The sequence below is a fragment of the Tupaia chinensis genome, unplaced genomic scaffold (assembly GCF_000334495.1).
Source record: "Tupaia chinensis unplaced genomic scaffold, TupChi_1.0 Scaffold000165_2, whole genome shotgun sequence".
NCBI classification, from domain to species: domain Eukaryota; kingdom Metazoa; phylum Chordata; class Mammalia; order Scandentia; family Tupaiidae; genus Tupaia; species Tupaia belangeri.
The window spans coordinates 2,598,858-2,610,255 of NW_006159640.1; the positions used below are offsets into that span (position 1 = coordinate 2,598,858).

The 11,398-nt window shown below is 56.7% G+C and overlaps 1 protein-coding gene across 1 annotated transcript in view; it reads right to left on the reverse strand.

Moving 5' to 3' along the window:
- PCSK9 (proprotein convertase subtilisin/kexin type 9) overlaps positions 1-9,778 on the reverse strand; it is a 23,053-nt gene extending 13,275 nt beyond the window's left edge. The window contains exons 1-5 of the mRNA XM_027770888.1: positions 9,237-9,778; positions 4,333-4,524; positions 2,432-2,555; positions 1,683-1,816; positions 1,331-1,472 (exon numbers count right to left, since the gene is read on the reverse strand). Of these exons, the coding sequence (XP_027626689.1) occupies positions 1,331-1,472; positions 1,683-1,816; positions 2,432-2,555; positions 4,333-4,524; positions 9,237-9,437 (793 nt within the window). The 5' untranslated portion in view covers positions 9,438-9,778. The remainder of the gene's footprint in view (positions 1-1,330; positions 1,473-1,682; positions 1,817-2,431; positions 2,556-4,332; positions 4,525-9,236) is intronic.
- Positions 9,779-11,398: the final 1,620 nt, after the last annotated feature.

Here is an 11,398-nt window from a genome sequence, read left to right on the forward strand (position 1 = left end):
GGTTTATGGCCACAATGCAACCCCCAAGGGGCTGTCCTTCCCCAGGAAGACCTGGGAAGGACTTTTAGGGAAGGAGCAGGCTCCCCCTCAACACACTGACCTTTGGGAACTGGCCTGCCTGAGCCTAGGCCAGTCAATAAAGAGGTGGGAGAAGCACAGGGAACCACCGATGGGGCGAGGGATATTGATCTTGCCTTCAACACGAATATCAAAACCTGTGCTCTCAACAGAAAGTCTCAGGATGGAGGCCGTGGGGTGCTGCTGCGGGGCCTTCTCCGCCTTCTCCATAGGCCTGCAGCTGCTCTGCCAGATCAGGTCTGACCCAGGGACTTGCTGCCTGGAGCCAGCACCTACCCCAGTGAGGTCACCAGTTCTCGCCGCATGACCCTGGGCAGATCACCTTCCCTCTCTGGGCTGGTTTTATCAACTGTTTGACGGGCACCATAACGCCAGCCTCAGGCCTATTGCTCAAAGTCTGGCCGCAAGGGAATGTCGGTAAGCGAGAGCTCCTCTGGCTTCTGGGTCCCCAGGCTGGAGTCTTCGCTCCCAGCTGGATGGGGCCGGACATCCTCCTGGTGGCCTAGGTGAACTAACTTATGATAAGTCCTCTGCCAGTTCTTCCACCAAGCCTCCTTGGCCAGGGTGACCTGCAAGGCTCCATTGGCCATGAAAGAGAATGAGTCCCCCGGTTGTGGAGGTATACAAGCGGAAGAGGGAAGAAGCTTACTTAGATCACTGCAAGGTTCTATCTGAATCTAAGGTCACATGACAAAAGACATACTTTTTTTTTTTTGAGAGGTTATTTTTGCCATAGGGCACGTGCACTTGCCAGAGAGACAGACAAAAAGCAAGAAATCACCCCCAAGGGGGGATGGCCATGCTGAAATCCCGTCTCCTCCATTCTCCTCTCGGGATCTTGGGCATGCACACACACCTGCCCAGTGTGAGTTTCAAGCCCTGGGGCCAGGACTCAATGACAATTGGCCATGTGGGAGTCCAGCACCTCAACCACTTCGCCACCTGCTGGCCCCAAGATATAAATATTTTAAAGGATTTAAAGAGGGGAGCAGTGTGGACGCATGGAGAAACCACTGACCCAGGCCCGAGGTTCTGTGACCCTCCCGGGTTGAGCCCCTGCCACTCCCTGGGCCTCAGTTTGCCCAACCTACTCGTGACCTCTAGGGTCCCTGCCAGCTGACACTCTGGGACCCTCTGGCCCTGGGGCAGAGGCTGCCTCAGCCTCCTGAGTCGGGACATTGGTTCTCCCCGGGCTCAGGCCACCTCCCATGCCAGGTCCAGTGAGAGCGGCACCACCCGGGCCCTCACTCACCAACGAGGGTGCCGCTGACCGCGCCCTTCCCTTGGCAGTTGAGCACGCGCAGGCTGCGCAGGCTGGTGCCCTTGGCCACGCCCGCGTCCCGGCCGCTGACCACCCCCGCCAGGTGAGTGCCGTGGCTGTCACACTTGCTTGCCTGCTCGACCAACACAGGGGCCACGTGAGCAAGTCCACTCACTCCACAGTGTTCAAGCAGTGGCTGGATGGACGGACACCCCCACCCCACAGCTGAGGGCAGGGAAGGGTGTGGGACAGCTGGGGAGACCGGGTACCCACCTCCCTCCAAGACCAGGGGAAGGACCCCCCAAGCCCTAGGGCAACCCTCCCGCCTGAGGACCCTGCTCACCTGTCTGTGAGAGCGTGTGCCGTCCTCCTCAGGCACAGTCCCAAAGTCGGTGACCGTGACCCTGCCCTCAATTTCCCGGTGGCCTCTCTGGATGCTGGTGTCCAACAGATACACCTCCACCAAGCTGCCTCCACCTTTCCAAGGTGACATTTGTGGGAGAGGAGAGAATAACCGTGGCATTAATGCCAGCGTTCACGTGTTTACAGTGTGCCATATCCCCGAACTGTGGTAAGCGCCTTGAAGGTATCAACTCATTTAATCCTCAGCACATCCTCGTGACCTATGCTGTGTCCACATCCTAGACCCCAGAGCCCGACTGCCCCTCCTCTGAGCTCCGAACCTCAGGCCCCGGGGACCTCAAGTGCAGCACAGTCCAGCGCGAGCCCTGCTCCTCTTCCCTGACAGGGTGCACGTCCAGCCTTCCCAGCTCCACCCAGCAGGCCCTGCCGGAACCAGACCCTTCCCTTGGCCTCTCCTTCCCCTCCTGTCCATAGCCAGGCCTCGCCAGGCAGAGCAAAGAGTGGGAGAAACAGCCTAGAGGCCACAGGCAGAAGAGCCCATGCAGAACCGCAGGATGGCTAATAGTGCCAGGGGCTGGTGGGGCAGAATAAGAAGGGGATGAGAGACCTGGGCATGACCCAGGTCATACTCCAAGCCACGGAGAGGAGAGGACCACCAGATTATCAAACGCCAGAGAAGAGGAGGCAGATGCAGGTCAGCGTGAGGGGCGGGCGCGGCGGGGATCTCACTGGGCATAGGGAACTCCTCCACCTGGTGGCGTGCAGGGATTATCCGCTCCAGGTTCCACGGGATGCTCTGGGCAAAGACAGAGGAGTCCTCCTCGATGTAGTCCACGTAGGGCAACCTCAGGGCCTGCAGAAATCAGAGGCCAGGGACCACTTTCGAGGCCACCCGGACAGGTGCAACACAACCACAGTCCTTGGCCAGCACCGAACCAGTGCCCACATCCTTGCTGGCGTCCTCCCTGCTTGTCCTGTGGGCTCCCTCCCCGCTCAGGCTGGGGAGCTCAGTGCTCCCTTATCTTGGCCCCCAAGCCCACAACTGCGTGGCACAGTGTGCTCCCCATAGAACGGCCTCTGCATTTCACACCCCAGCTGGGGAGCCTGGCAGTAACAAGGCAGGCTGGACAAGGCCGGAACTCAGGATTGAACCCCACGCCCAAACCACCATGCTGGCACTGGCAATCCTGTGGGCCCCCGGAGCCAGGCCCCGACTGCTCTGCCCTGTGGTCCCGGCACCGAGGCTCCCATGTAGAAGCTTCCAGCTGTGCTCAGCCAGTGAGAGGAGTTCGGAGGACAGTGTGTCTGCTTCTCTCCCTGCCTGCACTGGGAGGGGCCTGCCCTGGCCTCATCCTTGGGTGACCATGGCTCCCCTCGTAGGAGCTGTGACAATGCTCCCTTGCCCTTCGGACCTACAGGTTTTAATAGCTTCACCACCGTGACCCGTCTCTGTGTGCTTCAGTATCCCCAGGGGCTCCTTAACCTACCCACACCTCTGTGGTTTCCGGATGTAGCGTCTGCCTCAATACTTACGATCTCACACTCTTCATGCGACTATTCCATCGCCGTGCGGGCTTACACAGCACACTGAGGCTTGTGGGTGGGGGCGAGGTGAAGGAATTTACCTGAGGTCGGACGAGCTAGTGGGGCTCGCTGCAAAGTGACCCCAGCTGGTGTGATGCCAGAGCCTAGCTCCGATGGCAAGTGTCTGTGGCCTGGGGCACCACCTGGCCCTGGGTGGGCACCTGACGCGTTCCTCCCCACTGTGTGAGCAGGTTGCGGTCAGTCTGCCTCCTGGACTGCAAGCTGAGCTCAAGGGAAAGGCCAGGGGCTGCTTTATCCTTGTATCTGCAGCGCACAGTAGGTGCTTGTTAAGTGTGTGCTGAGCAGACTGGAAGCATTTACACAGGGGCCTCCCTTCTTGACCAAAGGCTTCGGGACAGGGACCCTGTCCCATCCCTGCCCCCAGCCTACAGGACTGAGCACACATGCCAGGCGCATGCGTGTGTGCCCAAAATTCCAAGAGGAGAATGGAGGAGAAGGGATTGCAGTGTGGGCAACCCCCCGGAGGGTGATTTCTCGCCTTCTGTCTCTCTGTCTCTGTCTCTCTAGTGAGCGCACACACCTTATAGCAAAAGTTCCTCTCTCAAACAGAAAAAGATTTGCATTTAAAGCATTGAGGCAGAGAGAGAGGCCAGAAATTGCATTTAAAGCATTGAAGAGAGAGAGGCCAGAAATTGCTTCTGCCCTCCACCAAAGGCTGAAGTCCTGGCTAAGCTGGAGGAAGAGCCACCCTATCCTGGAGGACAATGGCATTGGCTTCCGAGGAATTCTGGACCCTCGGTCCTTTTATAAGCCAACTCAGCTCCATCAAATGTCCCGGGATCTTGACACCAGAGAATCACAGATGGACCCTAGCTATCTGTGTGGTCCCTTCTGAACCTCGGGGTCGTCCTCTTCCCCATGAAGGAGGACGCGTCACTGGAGGTAGCCTGGTTTAGAAACATCTCCGGAAAGCCAGTAGTCCGTGTGCCTGGTCCCCGAGGGCTCAGTGAGCTTTTGCTGTCCCCATCTCCTTTACAGCGATGGGCACATGAAGGACAGTACCTAGCAGGGGCAGGGTGGCTCACCAGGTCCAGCAAGTCGCCGCTCATTTTCACCAGGAAGCCAGGGAAGAGGTCATGGAAGAGATGCAGAACCTTGGTGAGGTAGCCCCGGCGGGCAGCTTGGGCCTGCAGGCGGCGGGCGGTGTGCTCGGCCTGCGAGCGGTGGGTCTCCTCCTTCAGCACCACCACATAGGTGCCCGGCAGCCTCCAGGCATCCTGGCCCCGGGAAGGAAGAGGAAGGAACATGAGGCCATTAAAAACAAGCCCAGAGGGGACCAGCAGATGGCATAGTGTTTACGTCACTGGTCTCCCACATAGTTGACCCTGGTTTGAGTCGGACTCAGTGGCTTAAAACTCACACCAGGCACATGTGCGTGCCCTAAACCTCAAGAGGAAAAGAGAGGAGAAGGGACTGCGGTGTGGCCATCCCCCTTTAGGAAGGGGTGTGATGGGTGATTTTTTCACTGTCTGTCTCTCTGTCTCTGTCTCTTCAGTGAGCACATGTGCCCATTGCAAAAATTAAACCCAGAGGCCTGACGGTGGCACAGGGGTAGCACCACCCTCTGCAAGGCCGACCCCGTGAGAAGGTGCAGGGTTCACATCTGGGGGCCCTCTTGAGTACCCCAGGCTCACACGTGCCCATGATCCCAGGTACTGAAGCTGGGAGTGGGGTGCAGTGGGGAGTCCCTGCTGGGAGTACCGGAAAAAAGAAACTCAGGGGGAAAAAAAAGAAAGAAATCATGTGCTTCATCCCTCCTCTAATACCAGATTAGAATTAGAACAAAAGAAACAAGAGTAAACTATGAGAGGTGGCCTAAATCAGGACTGAAAAGCAAAGGAAAAACCACAGTTCAGAGAATTGAAAAAGTCTGTGGGAAAACAGAATTAAAGTGTGAGTTTATTTAGGTGAAAAGGGATTCTGAGATCAGAGGTCAGCCAATGGCGTGGTGGTTAAGGCAGCTGGATCCCACATGGCCACCTATGCAGTCTGAGTGCTGAACCCGGTAAAGTGAAAAACACACTCGGGGGAACCAGCAGATGGCGTAATGGCTATGTCACTGGACTCCCATGTAGTCGACCATGGTTCGAATCCCAGACCCCGTGGCTTAAACTCATGCTGGGTGCATGTGCATGCGTGCCCAAGATTCCAAGAGGAGAATGGAGGAGAAGGGACTATGGCATGGCCATCCCCCTGGGGGATGATTTGTCGCTTTCTGTCTCTCTGTCTCTGTCTTTCTGGTGAGTGCACATGCCCTATAGCAAAAACCTCTCCAAAGGAAAATAAAACACTGGGTACGTGTGCATACAGGCCCAAGGTCCCAAAACGAGAATGGAGGAGGTCCCCCCTCTGGGGGTGATAGTTCACTTCCCCTCTCTCAATCTGTTTCCAGCGGAGCACATGAGTTTTACAGCAAAAGCGAAAAATAAATAAATAAACTGAGATCCATGCAGTTTTTTCATACACACATTTTCCAGGACCTTTTCGAAGAGCCCCTCTTAGGCCAATTACTGGCATTAACAGAGCTGGTGCATCACAGTCGAGACTGGAAGTCCCACAAAAACAGGGACCAAGGTTACACCCCACTCCATAGCAGTCTCCTCTGGACCTGGTCACCCCTGGAGGCCCTGCCCCAGAGCCACCCCCTCCCAGAGGCCTTCCTAGTTACACCGCCCCTCCCCACTCTGTACTTCAATCAGAATGAAACACTCTCTCCCCTTCCAGAATGTGCAGGGGCAGTCTAGAGGGAGAAAACTGCTGGGCTTTGAAGCCAGAAAAATGTAGGCCTGCACCCCAACTCCAATATTTACTGGCTGTGCAGCCAGGAGCAAGCCACCCAGTCTCTCTGGGCACAGATGTCTCCTCTGTATTGTGGAGACCCTGGGGCACCCATGGCAGGCCCGGGAAGGCAGGAGAGACGGTGGACAGTACCCAGCAGGTGACTCTGTCAATGCTGCAGGAAGGGATGACTTGGTGAATAGAGCCCATGCCTCTTCTGTTTTGTTTGTTTGTTTGTTTGTTTTTAATTTCTTATCTTTTTTTAAAAAATGTTTGCTATGGGACACAATGTGCTCGAAGGAGAGAGACACAGAGAGGATAAGTGAGAAAGCAACCCCCCGGGGCATGGCCATGCCACAATCCCTTCTCCTCCATTCTCCTTCTGGGATTTGGGGCACACATGCAGATGTGCCTAGAGTGTTTTTCAAGCTGCCAGATCCAAGACTCGACCCATGCAGTTGACCATGTGGGATCCAGACACCCGAGTCACATACCATTGGCTGCCCCAAGGCCACACTTCTCAAATGGAGAAGAGGCAAGGCCACAATCCAGTAGAGCAGGTTCATTGGGTCTTGGTTAGCTCCAGCTGCTCTCAAGCAAAAATGCCTGCTCCAGAACCTTCAGAGGCTCCCCACAGCCTAACAGATGAAGTCCAAGCTCCTTACTCCTCCTGGGCCCGCACCTCACACACCTCTTCAGCCTCATCTCCTGAATCTCTGTATGTGCTCCGTGGACTCCAGCCAGAGTAGAATAAAGTCTATACCCCCTTATCCAAAGGCGTAGGGCCAGGTAAGTTTTGGAATTCAGATTGTGTTTGAATTTTAGAAAGTAATGGGCAATCAGGGAATTCATTCAGAGGTCTCTGAATCTATGCAGCAACATATATGAATATGGGGACCAGTAGCTGGCATAATGTCTATGTCACTGGACTTCCATGTAGTCGACCGCAGTTCAAGTCCTGGACCCGGTGGCTTAAACTCACACTGGGAACGTGTGCGTGCGTGCCCAAGATCCCGAGAGGAGAAAGGAGGAGAAGGGATTGAGGTGCGGCCATCTCCCCTGGGGAGTGATTTCTCACTTTCTGTCTCTCTGTCTCTCTCTCTCTGTCTTTCTGACGAGCACATGGGCCCTATAGCAAAAACCTCTAGAAAAAAATATGAATATGTGTACTAATATAACTAGAAAAAGTAAAGATTATAAATAACCTAATGTTAACAGAGGCCAGGTTCTACTATCAAATAAATGACAAAAAAAAAAGGTTTTGATATTCAGAACATTTTACATTTCAGAAGATGGTATGATTGGGGCTGTGGACACATGCTCTTTATTCTCCACTTCTGGCTTTCCCAGTTCTATACCTTTGTTCATGCTTCCCCTCCCCCCAGAATAAAATACTCCTGCCATCTTCATTTGTTGAACTCCTATTTATGCTTCAAAGTCCCATTTACAATGCCCTCTGCCAAATGAAAATCTCATCAATCTCATAGTGCAGTGGAATGAAAGTTCTCCTGGAAGCTCAATTCTAATGCACCAGAGGGTACATACACCTCTTTTCCCTGGGCCTCAGTTTCTAATGATTAAAATAGAAGGAATGGTCTAAAACTTTTCTCTGCTTCCTGAGATATCTTCCTTCTAGATTCACCTCCCACAAAATATCCACTGAATGAATGAATAAATGAACTTTCTCCAGGGAAGAAATACTCTCACAGGCTTACTTAGTTCACGTGTTTGCTCACACCCTGCCTATTCACCCCTCCGGATAGGGAACCCGTTACTCCTGGGCAGTTACATTGGGGCAGAGATGACCTGAACTGCACCTTACTATCCTGAGCACAACCCACTGCATCCCCTCAACAGGACAAACGGCTCAGGGGACAAGAAAGAGGGTGTTCTGAGCTGAGCAAGGCTCTGACTTCCAGGGGCCCCAGCTCTCTGCAGAAAGACAGGCCAGGCGGCTGTGAGTGGCAGAATTCTCCCCCCCACCCCCAGCTGTGGTCAGTGTCACCAGGTCACGCTGCAGTCAGTGACATAGCTACCTCGGCAGTGCTTTCTTCCCAGGGTTCCATCTGAGGTTCCTGCTGTGGTCACTCTGGTGGCCACTTTCTCCCCCGTGTGGCCACTGAACCTTCAGGCCAATTCCTTTAGGAACGGAGGAGGCTGACACCTCCCTCTTAAAGATGAGGAAATGGAGCCTCAAGGCTCACTTACACAGATAGTGAGATGAAGCCAGCTCAACTCCAGCCGCGGGGCAGCCGGACCACAGGAAGCCCCCCGCCCCGGGGGGTTCTAACTGCAGAGAACCAGCGACCCGGGACTCGCGGCTGGGGCTTCCCTCCGCCCGAGGCTGGCAGGGATGTTCAGGAAACTCGCCCCTCTCACCCCACCTCTGCCCTCCCGTGGCTGTCAGGTGGGCTTCCACTCAGTGTCCCGGATCTCATCCCGACTCTGGCTCCCAGGCGCGCTGGTTTCCGGCCCCTGAGCACCACGGCCCTTCCCGGTCTGAGCCCCAAAAGACCCCAGCGGTCCTGGAAAAGTAACCCCGCTTCGTGGCCTTCAGTTTATCCTTTTATTCTGCAGAAAAATGACGCTATACTAGAATATAAACTCTGTGGCATGAAAAATTGTCCTCCAGATCTTCCGCCGTCTCTGCCGCTGCACCCCTGTCTGGGGTAGTGTCATCTCTCCCTGACCTCCCAGCTCCCACACGGGTCCGACACTTCCCAGGCAGTCACCGTGCAGTGACGGCAGGCCTCTTCCTCTGAGCCCGAGTGCGCCAAGCGCGCTCCAGGAATCAACTTCTGCACCCAACCAGGCCAGGGGTGCAGGGCGGCTGGAATCCGAGCAGGCGCTCCTGGCAGCTCGCTCGCCCGGCCTCACCCCTCCTGGCCCTCCACCCTGCGAGCTTTCCACCGCCTAGCGCAGCCGCGCGCGCCAGCGCTTCCCCAAAGCGCCGTCGGTCCCCTTTTCCCCAGCCATCGGTGCCGGCAGTTCCCAAGATCGCGCCAAGGCGGTCGCCAGGTGAGCAGAGGGCTCTCGGAGACCTTCACGCCTGCCTTTCCCTTGCTCCGGGGAAACTGAAGCGGGAGAGGAAACAGCATTCGCAGGCGTCCCCACGGCGGGTTCGCACCCGCCTCCCACCCGGCGCCCGCACCTTGGCGCAGCGGTTGAAAGTGGCAGTGGCCACGTGCTGGGCCGCGTCTGCCGGGCCGTCCTCCTCCGACGGGAAGGCGAGCACCAGCTCCTCGTAGTCGCCGTCCTCGTCCTCCTGCGCGCGGGCGACTGCAGGCCCCAGGAGCACCAACAGCAGCAGCAGCGGCGGCCATCGCGGCTGCCTGGAGTTACCGGTACCCATCAGGGCGACAGGCGAGATTTGGGTCCTGGCAGGCCGCGCCTGGGGCCTGGCGGTGGAAAGAACAGTGCGTGCGCTGGAGCTTGGGATCCTGGAGGGAGCAGCGCCTTTGCGAAGGGACGCCGGGGCTGCACACTGCAGCGACGCGTCTCGGCCCCGCAGTCTCACGCCTGGCTCACTCCTCCAGCCTCAGACCCAGAACCCTGCGCCGCAGTGCACGCCTGCAGCCTCGACGCCTCGGCGGAAACCTTCTAGGGTGTGGGTGCTCGACGCCCGGGGCTGGAAGATCACGCCACCCGAGCCTCATCGGACGATCCTATCTGATTAAACATTAACGGAACCCCAGGACCGGAGGATCAGGTTTCGGCCTCGCCCTCCCCAGGCAGCGTCGGATTACGCTCAGGGGAGGAAGAAAGAATCCCAAATCCTAATTGGGCTGGGAGGCGGGCGGGCGCGCAGGAGGCGCCTCCTCTTCGCCAGGCATCCTGAGCCCTGCGTGCGATGCCAGGCGCACCTGGTCAGTTTTCCCCGGGTTGCCTTGCCACTCGCCACCACCCCCTCGCCTCCCGCTCGAACGAAGTTAAATCACCCACTCCAGACCCTCCTCTCCACGACCGGCGGCCCTCTCTGATCCGTCTGACTGCAGGCTCCTCACTGCCCACGGATTCTAGTCAACGGCCTGAACTTGACCTCCTAAACTAGCCTGGACCCCTCTCTAGCCTTTGCCTTCTGCACACTGCACACCGACCTCACCAGCTGGCTGCTTCCTGAAGTTACTGCGTTGATGTCCAGCCTACACGCATTGCAAGGGGTTTATTCCACTAAGAGTGTTTTTAAATCTGCAGATCTGTGTATCAGTGCAAACTTCCCTGTAGGCACAAGCTCTGTGTTCCCATTGGCAAAGATGCCTTCCATACACCACGTCCAAGAATCGATGAGACAAGTGTCCGGTTGACAGCGACCACGCCATGCAGAAGGATGCAGTGGGAAATGGCAGCGAGGGCTCTCAGAGTGTGACTTAGGCGGGGCCTGCCACTCCCCAGAGGGCTGTCCTGAGAAAACACTGAGGAGGCTGAGTGATATCACTTCACAGAGGCACTGCAGATGCTGAGAGCAAAGACTCGCTCTGACTCCGTCTTGGTGTCCAGAGTCAGGGCCCTTTCCCCCTGGTTGGCATAGGCCACTCTCCAGAGAGCCCGTTAAACAGTCTCTGCAACCCGGGGCTTGCCAGGGAGCTCCGTGGAGTGAGGTCAGAGCTGTCCCCCCTCCAACATCCCACCAATCCTGACACAGAACAGGAGCTCAGGACGGCCTGCGAGACCTGTGGCTCTTTCCTGATGCCCGTAAATGCAGCAGTGTTTGAATCTTGCTTTTGAGGCTTTACCCTCCCGTCTCACGGCTAGACGGGGCAGGCATTCCCCCATGTTCCCCTCTGGGAGGAGGGTCTCACCTCCCAGGAGTTAACATGTACCAGAGGGTAAGGCGTGTGCACGGAGGACTCCGGAGTCCCCCTGGCCACCGTTCAGTGTGCCGTGGGTGTTCGGACAGAAGTGGAGGAGGAAGGAAGCCCGCGGGTGCCTGGGCTCTGTGACAGATGGAACCAGAGGGGCAGTCACTTCTCATCCCATAACCTCCACCACGTTCTTTGCCACTTGGCAGGATTTTCATCCCTCACTAATCCCCCCCCACACACAGGTTGCTCAAAGCAGTTGTGCCGCTTCCTTCCTCTTCTCAGCTGGGTCCCCTTCCCGGAGCCAGCTGAGACCAGCCAACTGCTCCCACAGAGGTACAAGCAGTCAGGGCAAGTCTGGCCTCCCCGTGTCCTCCCTCCCACCTTGACAGCTTTTCCTCTTGGGAACATCTCCTTCCTGTCCTCAGCTGACCTTGCCCTGTCCCCATCTGGCCTCCCCAGGGAACTCCTCCCCTCCCGTTACCTTCCCTTCATCCCACAGCATTCTCACGGC